This window comes from Crassostrea angulata, chromosome 2, assembly GCF_025612915.1.
Source record: "Crassostrea angulata isolate pt1a10 chromosome 2, ASM2561291v2, whole genome shotgun sequence".
Taxonomy (NCBI): domain Eukaryota; kingdom Metazoa; phylum Mollusca; class Bivalvia; order Ostreida; family Ostreidae; genus Magallana; species Magallana angulata.
The window spans coordinates 38,990,118-39,009,373 of NC_069112.1; the positions used below are offsets into that span (position 1 = coordinate 38,990,118).

The following is a 19,256-nucleotide window of genomic DNA, read 5'->3' on the forward strand; positions in this document are numbered from 1 at the left end:
TTGGTCATAAAGGTGATAAAAAACCTGTTGTAAAAGTTTTTACTCGTGATGATGACAAGACGACAAAATCGTTATTCATTAGTTGTTGCAAAGTATCAAAAGACACCAAATTTGAATTTGAAAAAGTACAAGATACAAACAAACTGTACTATGATAATGAACAGGTGACATACGTATCAGACAAGAGGAAAAGTAAAGACTTAAAAGAATTCATTCAAAGAAATGCAAAGAAGATTTATGCAAAGTATTCAAATATTGTTGGTATGCGAATAAGTTGTGTCTCGCGTTTTGGTGACACAAAGACAGACTCACATGGAATAATACTTTATTGTCTAGACAAATCAATAATACCATTTGGAGAGAATCCGTTACCCGAACATCTTGCCGGATGGCCGTGCAGTTATAGAGAGGATTTTTTTATGTTTGGAAAATGCCCTGAAGACTGTCTGTCTACCAATCATAAGCTCCCAGAACCCGGTTGCAGCATAGGAATACCATTATATGCCTGTTTAGGATCTGTTGGATTTTTGTATGAGTCTATAGACCAAAATAATGAGTTTGGTTCTGGGTTCCTCACAGCTTCACATGTTGCAATCAAAGATTTCAAAGAACTTTACCACGACGAGACACCATTGTCTAACCATTCTCTTCGAACCAAAACATATTTGATAGTTCACCCAACATGTCAAAATGACCAACATGTTGGTAATACGAATGAGAAGTATCAAGTTGTTGGAGAAGTTGTTGAATCATTCATTGGAAACTTTGGAACATCTGGGAAAAGCTTGGATATTGCAATAGTTAGAAGCGTCGTGGATAGAAAAGAAGGTAAATATTTTTTTTGCTATATTTTTCAACTTTAAATATATATATAACCCATGTTGCAACTTGCTTTCCGAAGTTGAAGTCCGTAGCACTTAAGTACATTTGTAAATATGTTCTTCCTCTTCTGTTATGCAACATGCGCAGCTAGGTTAAGGCTTCCCTATGGATTTCGACTCATGAATATCACCCGACCTTTCATGACGTTTGCTTTGCCCATTATTCATGTTTTCATTTCCCCCCCATTTTTGATTTTGTACATCAATCGTTGTTACAAGTTATCAATTTGTTAGGGATTTTGAAATAATAAAATAATAAAAAATCATCTTTTAATCGCAAATTTCCGATTTTGTTTAATTTGCGATTAAAAGATGTTTTTTTCTTCTTAAAACTGTATTCACGTTTGCTCACCATCTGTGTCAGCTAAGCCCATTCAGTAGCCTTGTTTTGACTGCGAACTGCCCTGAGCGTTGTGTCAATATGTTCATGAGATGCATGGTCTGCCAGACATCGAGAGTGGATAAAGCAGGTCAACTACCGTTTAAGATTGTAATGAAATGTTTCGTCATATGCGTCGGAACCGGTTGGGGGGGGGGGGTTGTTAGACCTAATTAGACCTAACCATTAGACACATATCATCATAGAAAGTTCACCCCCCCCCCCCCTCCCCCACGTTTTCTCGCAGCAAACATAACTGTTCCTAATTTAATCTTGGGAAGATTGAAATATTGAGAAGTTGGAGTCTTAGGAATACTAGCCCCCAACCCTTCCACGGATTAGTAATTTAATGATTAGGGGAAAACACCCATTTTTATAATTTTTTAAAGGGGTACTACAAAAGTTATCCCCCCCCTCACCCACAGATAAGGCATTTCATAATTTTGGGAAATAGTTTTTTTAATGGTTGTCAAGATTTCTCAGGATTAGTCTAGCCCCCCCCCTTCCACACACACACACGCACGCACGCATGCACGCACCCATCGAATCGGTTGTCCGATTGTCCACGGGCCAAGGATATGCTGCGCTATGTAAATGTACACCCATCGTGGTAGGTTTGACATGTTTGCAGTCTGATAACTGAATTTTATTTTCCAACAATAATACTATTTCATAACATAATAAAGATCACAAAACGCCTTGTTTCAATGACAGCAATACTATTTTTTATTCATTTACGATACCAAAAAACAACATTAATTAGTTAATGGTGTGCTCGTTTTTCTGTTACTCTTTAATATCGTTAAAATCGGAATTCTATGTGTTTGCAGCTACATGAATTAAAACATGTGTGCATTACAACAAGACGCAAATCTTGTGTATTGGATAACGGAAGACTGTTTGCTTGTAAGTCCAGCCGCAACCTATTTCCTCGGCCGCGGGCAAAGGATCGGATACGTATAATTGTTTACATACATGCAGCTCGAAATCCAGCTAAATTTTAAACGCGACTCAAATGGATTGCATAGAAGCAATTCTTTTATCCATAATGTGTTTCCCTAGAATAGACTTACTCTGTTTAAACACTTTCCGCATGTAACCTTGTACACTTGCTTTGGTAGTAGGTAAAAGTATAATCTTTTTTATTTACCATTAAAATCGGAATTTTTGTGTTTGAAGCTTCATAAATAAACACGTGTGTGCATTACAGCTAGACGCAGATCTTGTTAGATAACGGTAGACCGCCCGCTAGTCCAGCTGCGTCCTATTTCCTCGGCCGCGGGCAAGGGTGTTCACATACACAGCTCCAAATTCATGTAGATTTAAAAGGGACTTATAGGCATTGCAAAGAATTAGTTCTTTTATCCATAATGTGTTTCACTAGAAAAAACCTAAAATGTTTAAACACTTTCATTATGTAAACTGGTACCCTTTATGTCACTTTTACGCACAAACACTCAGTTTATTTGCCAAATAAAACACAAATACCTGGTAACAAGTATAGCTTTTTACACTCATATTACGCAATACCCGAACAAAATATTACTGCCACGACATTAATAAGATCATAATGAACAACGTTTGCAGCGACAGCCATATCGAATTCTTAACCGCTTTTGAGTCATAAAGCGATAACTTTCAATAACTCTAGATCCCTTACTTGAGTGACCAGCCCTTTTTTTCTAATTGTCAAATGAAAGATCTTTTAAAAATAAATCCTTTCTGTTCTACATGTCTTAAAAAATTATTTCCGGGAATAAAGATAAACTAGAAAAACCATGCAAAATCACAACGCTTTTTCATCTCATTTTTTGAGCGCTACCGAGCTTCAGCGCTTTTTGCGCTGAAGAATTATAAATGCCCTATTACTTATCTACAATCTTTTATCTATCATTCCTGAAATTTTCAACTCAGTATCTTTTTTAGTTTATGAGAACCTTCGTGGACAAGCGGACCCTCCGAAAAAAGTTAAATTGTTAATATCTCAAAACCGGAAGTGAAGTCAATAAAAAAATTTTCAATAAGGTTCAGAGCAATATCTATCAGATCGGAAAGTTTCATGCAAATCGGCCAAGCAGTTTTTGAGAAATCGCGTACACAAAACACGTTAGAAAAAAATGAGGGAAAAATTAACCGAACGAAAACAATAAGGCCTTCAATTGGAAACGGAAGACCTTAAAAACCTAACAATGACTGTAATGTCTTCCGTTTGAAACGGAAGACCTTAATAACTAGGCACGATATCGTTGCGAGCAACGAAGAGGTCTTCCGTCTGATTTTAGAATTTGAAAAATAACAGCTAAACATGATTTAAAATAGAAAAACAGGCTCAACATTCTAACGTTTTAATACTTTTTTGTTTCAGGTGTAAGATGTTTGTTTAAGTGTTAAGAAATTCGTCACCGTTCTTGAGATATCTGAGAAAAAACGTTTTAGGGGCCGGTCCCTCATCTCCTTATTTGGGCCGCTGAATCAAAATTGAAAGTTGTATGTTGTTAAGTACACCATTTTGAACATCTTTTCTTTAATGCTGCATTTCAAAATATGTTTTCTATTTTAGATATAGGTGATGAAAGTTTTTGACTTTTGACCCCATAAAAACACTAATTGCGTAACACATGCGAAATTCATTATATTGCATGGGTACATAACAGTAAGATAAACATTTTGCTTTTATAACCTATTGCCAAATACCCTTCAATAAAGAGCTTTAACGAAAATACTTTACACCCGTTTGGGTCCGTGATTTTAGGGGCCAGCCTCTTTGTGTTGGTATTAAATGAAAGGTCACTTAAAACTACACACATTTTGTTCAACAAGTGTTTACAAATTCGTAACCATTCTTGAGGTATCTTAGAGAGTAGATTTTAGGGACCGAACCCTTATCTCCTCATCGGGGCCGTTTAACGATAGTTTCACTGTTCAATATTAAGTACGTCATTTTGAGCATCTTTTCTTTTATACTGCTTTTCAAAATATGTTTCCTTTAACAGATATAAATGATCAAAGTTTTGAAATTCTGACCCATACAAATCCCTAACTACGTCATACATGAGGAAATCATTATATGTTATGTGTACATAACAGTATGATAAACATTTTTGCATCTATAACCTATTACAAAATATCCCTCAGTGAAGAGCTATAGATATAAAACTTAAGAGCCCTCTAGAACCCCAGTGTTAGGGTCCAACCCCTATTTTTTTGATTTTACACGAAAGCCCTTGTTAATAATGACTTATTTTACATTACATGTCTTACATTACAAAATATTTTACAAAAAAAAGATAAACAAAGAAAACCACAAAAAATCATGATGTTTTTTTAGTCACAATGTTTTTGGTCCACGTGAGCTTCGGCACTTTTCAAGATAAAAATGATTTAAGACCTTCATGCACAACCTCAGTCTTTTGTCTACTGACCCTGAAAAGTTCCTCCGACAAAATACCCTTATAAAAATCATAAATTCAACAATATCTCAAAAACGGAAGTGGCGTTATCAATGAAAAAAATGTCCAGCACGGTTCAAATCAATACCTATTAGATCTGAAAGTTTCATAAAAACAAAAAAAACAAAAACAATTGAGGGGTTGCTGAGAAATGGCATGCATACAATTTGTAAGAAAAAAATATAATAACAATAGCTAAGAAGAAACCTAAGAAAAACAATAAGGTCTTATGTGCCAGCGGGCACGAAGAGACTACGTGAGGTTAAACGCATAATGATAAGCTTTCAAAGTTAGTATTTAGAAAATTAAAGGCAATCCATATTGATTATTTCTTTAGTAAGTATCATGATGCATAAAACAAAATGTTCCATTCTTGTTCCGTTTCGCTTCTTGTTCCGTTTCCTTTCTGCATCCTAGCAACACCCACGCGGCCTCAAAATTGACTTAATTAACAAATGGTCTACGTTAAAATATTTAATCCATTTATGGTGATGTTTTCATTTACTATACAAAGCAACTATAGAAGAGTATCAATGCATTGATATAAAATGAAATCAGAGCTAAAACATATTGACATTTTGTTTTATTCTAGATGCTAGTTTATGATTTTAAAAAATCATACCTAAAAACAACAACAGAAATGCGCAGTAACGTTCTTGATTCTATGTTCGCCTAATTTACAGCATATTTATAGATTAATTGATAGAGTGCAATATTAACATATTACTATTCTAAAAGTTCAAATAAATGGGATATTTTAAATTACAGTATTCGAGGTTTGAACATGGTATGACAATACGAAAATCAGATCTTTTTTTTATACTTCATGTAGTTGTTTTTTTTATGTCTATCTTATAGGCTAGGATTGCATTTCTGAGCAAATGCTGAGAGAAGCAACCTTTACGAAAGTGTGTTCATCAAACATGCTTGACATAGTTGGATATTTTATTTATGTATCCATTAAACATTTCTATATTTTCTAATGATTGCAGACAAAGAACCATTACCTGTTGTTAATGAAGATGATTTGAGCACTGGTGAAAACATTAACGTTATGAAGAAAGGGAGCACTACGGGGACAACATATGGTGATCTACTAGACTGCTCTTTTTTTACTAGAATAAATGAACACCCTTTCTCCCCTTGTTTTTTTAGTATGGAAAATGTATATCTCGTCGGAAACAAATCTAAAAATGAACCGTTCAGTAAAGATGGTGATTCTGGTTCCGGTGTATTTCTGATGGGAGAAAAGCCATACAAACCACTGGGGCTAGTAATTGGTAACTCTAAAAATTTTCAACAAACCCTGGTTTGTAAAATTGATGAGTTTTTAGATAAATTTGGCTTAAAAATAGTCCAATATATTACAAACAAGCATAAACTTGTATAATAATTGAATTAAGGTATGGGAGATTATCATAGACCCCCCCCCCCCTCACACACACACACAAGAAAGAAAAGAAAAATAACTCAACAAACAAAAAAGAAGAAACAGTCCAGTCCAATTTAGAGTCATATGTTGAACTCTAACATTATCTGCAGTTTTTTTGTACTATTTTATTTTCTGTCGTGTTATGAAAATTTCTCTAAAACGACGCCTTGCCAATTATATATTCATTTAATATATGTTTGAATGTATCCATATAAAAGACATAAAATTTGTGTAGAAATGGCAAAGGGCATTTTCATTCTGTTATCTCATAACAGTTTGCGTCAGTCTACTATTTTAATAATATAGCAAGAAAATGTTTTGTCCTTACAATATATTTATGTTTTTCTGCTCCCCATTTATCATTTAAGGTTGAGTCTGTATTTAGGATTTTTGTGTCTCTATCGACACTTCGTATGAAGCGGATATTTGTGTAAAAGTTAATGAAAAACATATACAATAAATGATAAATTATTTTTTTAAAATATTATTCCTTTAAAAAAAAAAAAAAAAAAAAAAGGATTTTACACAGTGACTGTACAAAATCCTTGTTTTGTGTGAAATTTTGTAAATCAGCTAAAGCAAATTAATATTTTGTTTAGCTTTTTTGACAACCTCATCTGTATGAAATTGCATTTCTGTCATTTTGTGACACGATTATGTAACGAATGATAGAATAAAACACAGGGTAGTGAGTGGAACTAGCATTTTAACCCAAAACGACATGTACTTATTTTGTTAACAGTCGATTTTTATAGGAATAATTCAATATGGTTGTTTACAGTCGTATTATTTATATATGTTTTATTTATAGTCATCATTTGCTTTTTTATATTAATTTGTATTAATATTATAATTCGGTTATGTATCATTTTAATTATTCTGGTATTCGTTTATATACAAAAGTTTTTAATTATTTTATTTTTGTCTTATGTTTTTTCTTTATTTGTTACTAAAATTGTGTATTGTTTGCAACAAATATATTTTCATTATATCTTAAATTATATTCAAAGTGAAAACAAAGAGCCCCCCCCCCCCAAAATAAAAAAATAAATAAATAAATAAATAAACACCCCCCCCCCCCAAAAAAAAAAAATAAACAAATAAACAAACAAACAAAAACAGAAAAAAACAATTATAGTAATAATAGTGTTAAATGATAATGTTTTACTTCTTTTTCATCTAATGATATTGTGTTTGACAACATTCTAATATGTATCAGTTTGACCGATGTTTAGTGTATGAATGGTAATGATAGATAGATAGATAGATAGATAGATAGATAGATAGATAGATAGATAGATAGATAGATAGATAGATAGACAGATAGATAAATAGTAAGTGCTTCGAGGAGTTTAAAAAACATGTCTTAGGACCTGAGTGGCCTATGTCTATTTCTGTCTGTGTGAGATAAAACCATGTGTGTCACATGTATTACTAGTGTTTGTAAAGAATTCTTACCCTATTTAGCAATGAAAACGTTAAACGGAAACAATTCACGTCTCGGTTATAAAAACATTCCCGCAAATGCGGGGCGCATTTCTCAAAACTATTCAATGAACCTGACGGAACCGTAAATGTGTGGCATTGGACTCCTTGACCAAAAGGATAATAGGATGCAGTCAAACATGTTTATGGATTGTTAAAAAAAAAGAGAAAATTTAAACATCAAAATAAGAAAAGCAACTTTGTTTACGATAAACGCACATTCATCTTAGAATATACAAATAATATATGGCAATGAAAATAGGCAGAAGTAAGCTAAAACATATTGTAGTTTTTATCAATCTTAACCTCGAATGTCATAAGAAAATTAATCAAAGTACTGAAGTACTGAAAGCCAGGCTCTTTTGGTGTGTTTTTATGCATATTGTGTAGTAAAGACTGAATCTCTCTCTCTCTCTCATGCTTTTAATGTCGGCAAAAATATGTCTGTCTAGTAGAAGTTAAAAAGTTCAACAGTTGCTGCCTTGAATTCTGCAACAAGCATTATATATTCAATCCCCGTTTCTTCATCGCGCAGCAAAGTAGTTCATGGAAATTCATACGCATTGTATGTGTCCAAAATGCATAGTAATGTTTTAAAAACACGTTATCAATAAGAAAAATAAAAAAAAAGATAGACAATTCATTCGAAATTTTAAAAAAAGAAACAAAATGCCAACAATTCTTCGCTTATATATTCTCTCTAGACACTATACAGAACCATGATTCCAAATTTGGAAAAATTCAATACATAATTATGGATTTTGCAGCATTAATACACATGCATGAAATTTGAAGAAACAGTCCGGTCATAATTTACCTAAACAACATATAGGTCATTGGCACTCGATGCTCTTCTAATTGCATAAATTCAGGAAACTTTAATCTCAAGGACTAAAATACATGTTAAACATAAACATTAAATATTTTACCAAATTTATTTTGTTCATATTCTTATGAAAAAGCTCAAATAGGTCTGATTTTATAAAAAATGTTGTCGTAAAATCATGAGTTTTTCTTAAGTTACAAAAAAGAATTGTTTTCAAACACCACGAAAAAGGTAAAATAGAAAAGTATAGGAATTTCCCTATCCATCAAGGTATTACATGTAGGTATTGGTTTATAAATAATAAAGTTATATGACTCTATAATGTGAGGCCCTTAATTCATGTTTTGCTCCATTTTGATGCTAGCTTGAGATTACCTCACCTATGACGTCATAATGACGTCATAGTGATGAGTTATTTTTACTCATATAAGTGTAATATTTGCTGAACTTTTATTTAAGCTTAATTTCGGAACAAATGCACCATGACTTAACTCATTGAATATATGTCATAGGGAAAAGAAACTTGCTAATAACGGATTTTTTCTTTTACGCTTGAATATTGTTACCATGGTAACAAATTTAACAATAATTATCAAAATACATATCCTGTGGAAGAGAGTCTACATTTAACTAAAGTTCAAAATCCAGAAGAACAAGAAATACCCACTAAGTCTGTGAAATATGTATAATCAATGTAAAGTTTCCCAGTATCTAATATTCTAAATTATCTGCATGTAGAATACTGGCCAGGGTATATAGTTTTTACAGGTTCCTTCTTTTAAACTTGGACGAGTGTAGTTACAAAAATAAATTTTACTTACATCAAGTGTGGCTCATTGTTGTGTTTTATTCTTTGAAGAAGTTCCATTTCAATTTACATGTTATCTAAAATAAAATGTTTTGAATTAAATTCTACATTATCAAACACTATTCCCAACATTTGCAATTACATGTCAAAAGCAGCCATATGTTGAGAGAGAGAGATAGAGAGAGAGAGAGACAGAGATTTAGATACAGAGAGAATTAGAGAGAGGGGGAAAGATACAGAAAGATAGAACAGATAGGCAACAATAATGACATCTTCATGTACAACACATCTATACAGCCTAAAGATCAACAACCCCCCCCCCCCCCCCCGCCCAATAACATTCAATATCAACCCCTATATTGATCTATTTTTTCAATAGTAAGAATAAATAAATACTAGTAAATATCTACTTAAAATGATTACTGATAATTTCATTCAATTTTGATTACGATGAACAAAGATAGATTTTGTGGATTAAGTACTAACCAACATGGTAGGCGTCTTCATGTTAAAAGGTGCATACCTACATCTTTGGTACATCATAATAACTCATGTTACATTCATGACAAATTAATTTACTCAAATTTAATGCAAATCTATCATTATAAATATAGAATTGGAACCTACCGGACACTAATACAATTCCCTTGCAATGCAAACTAATCTTAGATAGGTGGACACTGCTAGAATGAAGTATTTTCCCTCACCGGAAACTTTCTGCTTTTCTACTTTCATTTTTGCTCGCTTGAAATAATCGCACTAAAAACCCGAAGTGATATTTGGTCTCAAAATTTATAAAAATGTCTTCTAAACTCATATATAATTAGAGACACGCATACATCTTCATTTTTTTAAACATAAAAACTCAAAATTAATTACATTCATGTTAAAATCACAATTGGTTTTTTGAAAATCCCGGGGGGGGGGGGGGGGGGTACGGTGATGGATATTTTCTTAGAAGATGTGCTATTACATGTAAAATTATTAAACTTGTTGAACTTGTTGGAAATTTAGTTTATTCATATCAATGAGAAGATGTACAAAAGAAAAATGCACGTTTATCATAATAATTGCAAATAAACAAGAAATATGCCTTACCAGCATGGCGCTCAATATGGGTATAGTCCACAAATGCATTTTCCATAGGCGGTAATGTTAACGTTATGGTTCATAGCTCCGGCCCTAATTTTCGTTCAGCAACGAGGGACCTCTTGAATGAAAGCTCAACAAATTGTCTCTTCCCTGTTAAAATTTCGTGCTGTGAAGTCAGATTCGTTTTCCGGCAAAATGCGTCTGTATTGAAAAACTCTGAAAATGAAAGTAAAAGTAGGGAATTTCTCAGTTTTGGAAAGGGTGTACATCAAACAATTTCAATTCTTTTGTTCAAATGATAATTCAATTTTGACACTTGTTTTTGAAATTGCAAATCCTCTTTTCTGACATGTGTCAAGCATTCTGATTTAAAATGCCCCAATAAATGTATAAACACTCTGCAAGTATAGGGACTATTTTGTTGTCCTACCGATTCTAAAAATAGTTAGAGGGATATATCCACATGACTAAGGGGAGTGAACTCAAGCCAATTCAACTCTTCAAGAGTTCATTGTAAGAGGGGTCGGAGCAGGGAGATGTGTGTTTTTGTTCGATTTATGTTTCTTTATATTAAGACAAAAACAAAAACAAAGACTAAATAAAGTTGCATCATTAAATGGTATATAAATGACCCATCATGACCCATGTGGGTTGCAACTTCAACCCACACATCCCTGCGAATGTGTTCGGAATGTTTTCTTTATCGTTGTTAAGCATGTATGTAATCCAGAGGTGCTCAAATGAAAGTTCACGAGACTTCCCCGAGATTTTTTCAGTTCCTATATGAATATTGAGGGGAATTTTAAGTGTATAATAATCTCAAAATAGGTAAGTCATGGTCGTTTTCATATCATATCCTACTTTGATTTATGTTAAAATATAAAACTCTATTGAAATATATGCCTTATTTTATCATCTAGCGGCTATTTAAATTAACAGATGATATTCAGAATAGACTTATCGTTTGTGTTCAACCACTCTACACATGATTGAAAATGTAAACATTACGTGGATTGATAAAATCATAGCCATGTTTAAAGCTTTTGAGGTTCATTACCATGCTTTAAAAAAAAGAGAAAAAAAGAATGGGTGTCCGTTTTAAAACTTAGTATATCGAGCCATTTTCAAATAGCATTCTGCATAAAATAGTAGAGTTTGTTACACTATTGATTATATAACTAGGTCAGGCGCGGATCGAAATTCAATCCTTAGAGGAGATCGCTGTTTATTGTTGCAATAGCAGGAAAACCATATATTCTCTATTGACACATTTATTTCTAGAACTCATTTTATCCACCAAGTAATGAATATAAAGTTTTAAAAAAAAATAGACGTTTATTTTTATATTTGACTACAAGTATCTAGATTCTATAAAATAGACTATAAACAGGTAGCAAAGTTTTTACTGCGAAACTGAAAGGGTCTAATAAAACCACGTGGTCTAAATTTAAATGACAATAACAACGCAAGGGTGCAAGCGCATGACAATACAAAGTAATTACTGGTACCATTAAACTCCATCAAAACACTGATCCATTGATCTATCAAACATTGAAACATATCCATATACCTGATTCTATGAAAGATTCACTCACGTGTTTTACACAAATTCCCATGATAACCAGCGACACATCCAGTTAAACACGTTCCGTTAGAATATGAACACTTGTAAACATAAAGACAGTTGCCGCATTTTTCTTTGCAATCGATACCATATGATCCTGTGTTACAAGCTGTTGAAATAGTATTAGACATTTTTTGTATTTTCAATAAACTGTATACAGGGCTATTTCGCCACGTGTTATTTTCATCCTTCTTCAGTTGCAAACGGTTTCGCCCCGTCTTAAATTCGCCCATAGATTGTTGTATTTAAATAGAGATGATATGGTACATTGGAATTTGCCCAGTCTTAAATTCGCCCGTTTACAACGTGGGCGAGAGGGGCGAAAATAAAATGGGGCGAATATTTTCCTGTGTACAGTAACTACATCAGAAAAATATCATGATAGACTTTCTTGAGAAGTATTGTGTAAATTCCTGATTGTTTGATTCAATTACTCACGTGATTTGCACAAGATTCCCTGAAAGCCATCTTTACATCCTTCTAAGCACTTCCCATTAGTTTTTAAACGCTGGCTAACATTACGACAGTTTCCGCAAGTTTCCTTACATTCCAATCCATATGTACCTACAGCACAAGCTGTTCAAAAATATAAATATACACTTTGTACATGCACTTACATGTGAATGTAGAAACAAAATAGACTTCATACACCTTAAGCAGAACAAGCATTCTGAGAGTATTGCATAAGCAATACACGTCCCCTACCGGTTTGTATTATTCTATGAAAGCTTCCAAGCACACAACTATTTCAGAGCTATTGTAAAATGTAAACGAGATATCATGCTTTAATCAGAGAAAAAAGAACAGAGGAAATTAAAACTATATGGTTGATATAGAAATTAAATACAAAATAGGTGAAATAATACTCTTTATTTCATCTCCTGTAATTTCGCCAAGTCTATTCTGTATTCGCTGGTAAAAATTTGTGAAAACAATGCACTGTTATGCACAATATCATTTCTTACCGTCTTCTGTACCCCGAATCAAACCAAACAGTTAAACAGCCCAACCCGACAACGAACCCGATTGTAATATTACAAAAAAAAACCCGATTCAATTTACAACACAATGTTTAACATTTTTTTACAGAATTTAATTTTTTGTTAGATATGATAAAAGGAACGGTACAAGTAACGCACGATATTATTACTGACTACATACTGGCCTCGTTTATTCAATACACTCCGAACCCGATAACGAACGCGAACATTAAAAAATTGGAATATAAAAAATTAATTTTCTCGAAAATATGTCAATCAGACGCTACAAAAGTGTATACTTGATCTGTAGTTTGACATTTTGAAGCTGTTCAGCAAGTTTCATATTATTCCTCAAATGCATAAAGAAATAAAGTGTGGAAAACTGAAGTGGGACAGACAGACGGACGGACAGAGAGACGGACGGACGGACGGACGGACTGACGGACGCAGAGGAAAGCTATAGTCCCCTCCGGTGAAACCGGTAGGGGACTAATAACGATGATAACCAATGTCGTCCTAAAACACTAACACTGACAGCAATGTTTAATAATTCAAAACTGTGTCTGCTTGTAGTTATTTCATTTTGTAAATAAAGTAAGCAAATAACTTGGGAATGAATAAGAGGCCTGTGGGGCCACATCGCTCACCTGAGCAACAAAGACTTTAAATAGGTGTTCAAAAGATATTGTGTGCAATATGGCCCCTTGGTAGCATAACAAAAAATAAATATCTTTGACATTGTACCTTTATGAAATACTTATTTTACCGAGAATAAGAAAATCCTACGCAAGATATAAAACCAATTTGTCTTTCCCATTATAATCAAACGACTGTTGTTTACCTGGCGTAAACTCGTTTGACTTTTATAACTTTACTCACACTTAATTGATGAATACACTGAAATGAAAAATGTTGTCAGGTGACATGTTAAAGAGCTATAAAAATCAATGTATTGACAGGCATATCACTCAGTTCTACTAAGGCCCACCCATTATTTTCATCTTTATTCAAAATCAACAAGTGGCTTCAAACCAGGATAATTTTCTGCTGTAACATGTTCTTAGGAGTAGCGATAATGCCTTTATTCCCGTAGCAGAAATGTGTCAGAACTATGGAAGCTGTGTCGTTTTAATTTACTATGTCCGAAAAACTATCAAAATTGATGAAGATTTCATATTATTCATTGTATAAAGAGGGGGCCCCAGTGAGTACTTACAGCATATCATCCTTTAATTGTTTGTACATTGTACAAGTATTAAAAGTTTACCGAGACATTTCTAATGATCAACCAAAATTTCAGCGTCAATCGTAGAATTATAAGCAAGATACAGAGCTCACAATTCTGCTAGTTTTGAGTCATATTTTGTTCACATGAGTTTATTACATTCAGCTTAAAATGTTTAACTTGGTATTTCCTATTCAGCATTTAAAAATGGAAAAAAAAGAATGGCCTCGGATCTGTTACATACATAGAATTATGAGCAAAGCTCAGTTTCTTGCTTATAATTCGAAGCTTAACAGTCAAATATGGTTAGTAAATAGAATTTTTTGCAAAACAAACAAATTCATCTTTGTGAGATCGACCCCTTTATCATACGTCATGGCTTCTTTAAACAAAGAACATGAATTATAAAGGTTGTTTTCTTAAATAAGTCCGCAATCCCGTAAAATGTCGACCCGGGTTTGCCTACCCATTTTACCAACTTGAAAATTAACAATCGTCAGTAAATTCCAAAATACGCTTTATTGTATGTTAATATTTAAAGCGAATACAAATATTCCGGTCTGTAACATGCTCTGAAATCTTCAATGACATTAGTTAATTATTATCTACATAAATTGAAAAATCTTAATCTGCCCCGGCTTTTTTTTTTTGTCCAGGCCCGGGTTTGCCTACCAATTTCACCAAGAATCGTATAAAATACCGAACCTAAAGATATAAACTGATTAAAACACGCCTTTACTTTATTATTATTTTCGTTATAACTCAGATTTGAAACAGAATTAGCTTATAATTTTTGCAATTTATATTTTCCTTTCAATATGATTGTTTATGCTAAATTACGTTGAATTTTACCCAGCAGTTTGTGAGAAGGAGATATGGACAAGCTTACAAATATGAATTAAAAAGGTATTTAGAGTAGTTATATGTTTGTTTTTCTGTCCGTCTGTCTGTCTCTCCTTTATCTCTCTTTCTATCTCTCTTTCTTTCCGTCTTCTTATGACTGTCTGTCTGTCTGTCTGTCTCTCTCTTTTTCTCTGTATTTGTTTGTTAAATTGGTGCCAAAAACATACAGAAAACTTCCATTTCACAAAGCTCGTTGTAAGCATAGGTAGAATAACCATCAGGATAAGGAGGATGCGTTCTGTTGTTGTGATATATGACGTATCTTCCGCTCTCCTGGTTCGGACATATTATGTTCATCGGTTTAGGTATTGTTTCTATTGTGAAGTTCCTGTCCATGAAGCAAAGAATTCCATCGTTTTTGTTAGTTGTGTTTGATACGTACACTGAGAATCCCAAAAATCTTGAGGCATACACGTTGATTATATCTAACCAAAATCAAAGATTGTATAGAAGTAAATGTTATTTTTGTTATCTGTGAAAAAAATATGAAATGAAATAAGTAAAGGAAACATATTCATAATTTTTAAAATTTACGCACTGTATTTAACACTAAAATATACAAAAACATAAATAAATACCTGAATTTTTATGTTCCGTCCTGTAATATATGACAATATGATGGATTATGTGTATTCTTCCAAGGTCCACCCGCCACTCTGCTGTAGATTGGTAATCGTCTGATATCACACATTGTCCTCCAGCAGCAGAAAGGTCTGAATAGAGACCGTCCACAGCACGCTCTGCTCCCCATTGACTGTATTTATAAGGATTCTGCTCCCATGCAGATTTTTTGAATCCGACGTTTACTGATTGAAAAGAAAAATGTTCTTGTATTACCGGACTTTTATTCTGATATGATTTATGCTGTTTCAACATTAAATTTTTGAAATCACAAAGAACAAATAAGTGGTATTTTTTTTAATACATGTAGTTATACTCCATTTATCTTTTGCACACAAAAGTTGATGAAGTTAGATTAAAAAAATGAAAAAAAAAAGATAATTAAAGTATCATCACGCCTTTTTAATATCTATCTCTTTAAAAGAATTTTTTTCAAATAATATTAGCAACTTTTTCCTATTTAGACAAAAGTGAAACTTCAAATAAGGAATATAAAAAAGGACCACAGGTTTGACAGTGAATATATAGTTATAAAATCACAACTTCTTTGACCATAAATATTTGTGTAAATAGTACAAATATTCCTACCGTAAGTTACACCTTGACAGAATAAAACGCTCAAAGCAATGTAAATCTTTGTGACACCCATGGGGGCAATGAAATTATTGAGTATCTGTAAGTGAAAACATTTAATAAAGCCAAGATTTTTTTGTGAATTCATTTAAATGCTACTTACAGGATGAAACTCTGCTAATCAATAATCAAGGAATAAAGTTCAATTGAGAGGTCTAAAAACTTGAATGGTAGAGTATAACAACCGCAACCATAATTGTAGTTTTTTTGCGACAATCATAGGATGAAGCTCTGCCATTCAGTCAACTGAATGATAACTGAATGGTCTGGAAAGGTGACTGAATGGCACAGATATGCAATTCAGTCACCTTTCAGTTACCTTTCAGTCACCTTTCAATTGACTGAATGGCAGAGATTCATCCTGTGAATGATACAAAAAGTTGATTCTTCATGTCGAAATTTTAGAAAGATGTCGTTTATTCTTTTCGTTTATCATTTAGGCAACTTAATTGATGATTAATTGATGATTTTTAAATTCAGACAATATTCATTTTAGTTTATTTTACAATTTTTTACTCTTCAATAATGCAGATATAATTCAGTAAAATGTACCTATTATTAATTTTGATAATATAATACTCACGGTAAATGATAATGAACGCCCACTGTTTATTCGATTTGCGATGCAAATTAAAACATTCTGGAAACTGAACTGGATTGAACTTGCTACAACTTAAAATGCTATGGGGTAATCAAGAATCAAAATTAAGTGTTTAGGATTATTGTTTTTTTCCTGTTTTACGCATACATTTCCGTGACTGGGGTTGTTTGCAGATGTAATAAGCATTCATATATCAGCAATAAAACACAATGTGTGAAGGGCGTTCAAGTATTTCCTGATTTCAACTATAACTATCGACTAACAAAGCTTTTCGTGAACTAGAAAAAAAACCCACATGTTTTTCTATGCAACTAATTTAAACAATGACAATTACAAATTCCTAAATACCGTGCATTAATCATCGATTGTAAGGCATATTCATTATATGAGGCAAAATATTTGATCAGTTAATTGTCATTCGCCCTTTTGATAAACCATTCATGACCAACGCCATAAGACGTAAAATGTGCCAACGTAATAGGATTTATTATAAAGCAGAAAACTAATAGTGACTACCAATGGAACAAATATCGTTGCTTAAGAAATCAGGTTTTTGACATAGTTCGTACTGAAAAAAATAAGTTTAAGCAGAAACTTACATCACAAATATTAGATAAATCAATTCCTCCTGGTAAATGGTGGCGAATAGTTAAATCATAAACAAAGTGTAACAATAAGAAAAAGTACCACCTCCAATGAAGTCAATTGGGAAAATACATATACATTCAGTAGATAAAGCATCAGAACTTAACAAAAAATTGGAAGCATATCACAAATAGAAAAAAAACCCTAATGAACCCAGGCTTCCACCTCAGGGCCCAGGGCCCCCTCACAGCATAGAATGAATCAACATCATAGCCCAAGATGTTGTTGTTCAATTATTAAATCTAAATATCACCAAACCTCCTGGCCCAGAGGGTATCTCACCTAAGATTCTTAAAAATGTCATACCTTCAATCTAGCATCCAATCGCTAAATTATTTAACCTTACACTATTACCTTTTATATGGAAATAGTCACATATTACACCTGTATATAAGAACAAGGGCAACCCAGAGGACCCTTCAAACTATAGACCAATTGCACTCACATGACATGCACCTTATGCAAAATAGTGGAAAAATTATTTTCAAAAACCTGCATAATTATATGAAGGACCACAATCTTTTATTAAAAAACCAATCAGGATTTCAACTATTAATCAGCTTACTGAAATTTATAATATTTTAATATCTAACCTTGATAAAAGGTAAAATATTATGTTCATATTTTTGTGATATATCAAAAGCATTTAATAAGGTCTGGCATAAAGGTTTCATCTATAAATTACAAAATTTGGGAATCAGAGGAGAAATCTTTGGATGGATATAAAACTATATTACTGATAGAACACAAAAGGTTGTCATCGAGGGCTATTCCTCAGGAATTGAAACCACGAATGCAGGAGTACCCCAGGGGTCAGTACTAGGACTCTTTCTTTTTCTTATTTACATTATTGATATTGTTGAAAATATATGCAACCAAATAAGACTTTTTGCAGATGACACATCACTTTTGTAGTGGTTGATGATAATGATAATAATTCAGCTAAATCATTAAAAGCTGATCTTGAAAAAATCAAACAGTGGTCTAATCAATGGCTGGTGGATTTTAATCCAAACAAAACAATAAATGTTAACTTTTCTATAAAAAATCAATCCTCAAGTGTCTTTTGGTAACAATTTAAACAATTTAATCCAAAAATATAATCATTGTCTCTTAGGACTTACTTTGCAATCAAATGGGGGATGGTCACGTCATATGTCAAATATCTACGAAAAAGCATGCCAAAGATTGAACATGCTACGCATTCTTAAATACAAAATAAATAGGGAATGATTGATTAAAATATACATTGCATTCATTCGCCCTGCGTTAGAGTATGATGATGTAGTCTGGGACAATTGTACATATGAACAAAGTAATTTATTGGAAAGCATAAAGATTGAAGCGGCACGAATAATTACTTGTCTTGGACAAAACTCATCTAAACAATACCTTTATCAGGAATTCGGCTTGGAAACACTTAAGAAACGTCGAAATAAGCATCAATTATTATTGTTCAAAATATTAAACAATTATACCCCTGAATACGTATCTAAAATTCTTGGCGAATGTTTCCCCCACATAATACCTACAATCTTCGTTACAATTTCATCTATTGCACTCCTGTTACAAGAAGAACATCTTACTTCGATATTTTTATACCATTTACAATTATACTTTGGAACAATCTACCTCAAAATACAAAAAAAGAAATATATAACTGCAGTTTCAG

The 19,256-nt window shown here is 32.8% G+C and overlaps 2 protein-coding genes across 2 annotated transcripts in view; one reads left to right on the forward strand and one right to left on the reverse strand.

The window, feature by feature from the left end:
* The window catches only part of LOC128170809 (multiple epidermal growth factor-like domains protein 10), a 186,353-nt gene extending 169,981 nt beyond the window's left edge, over nt 1–16,372 (reverse strand). Inside the window, exons 1-5 of the mRNA XM_052836572.1 lie at nt 16,294–16,372; nt 15,663–15,890; nt 15,252–15,509; nt 12,415–12,552; nt 11,948–12,085 (exon numbers count right to left, since the gene is read on the reverse strand). Coding sequence (XP_052692532.1) covers nt 11,948–12,085; nt 12,415–12,552; nt 15,252–15,509; nt 15,663–15,890; nt 16,294–16,354 — 823 coding nt within the window. The 5' untranslated portion in view covers nt 16,355–16,372. The remainder of the gene's footprint in view (nt 1–11,947; nt 12,086–12,414; nt 12,553–15,251; nt 15,510–15,662; nt 15,891–16,293) is intronic.
* LOC128170799 (uncharacterized) overlaps nt 66–19,256 on the forward strand; it is a 72,106-nt gene continuing 52,915 nt past the window's right edge. The window contains exon 1 of the mRNA XM_052836564.1: nt 66–828. Within this exon, the coding sequence (XP_052692524.1) occupies nt 264–828 (565 nt within the window). The 5' untranslated portion in view covers nt 66–263. The remainder of the gene's footprint in view (nt 829–19,256) is intronic.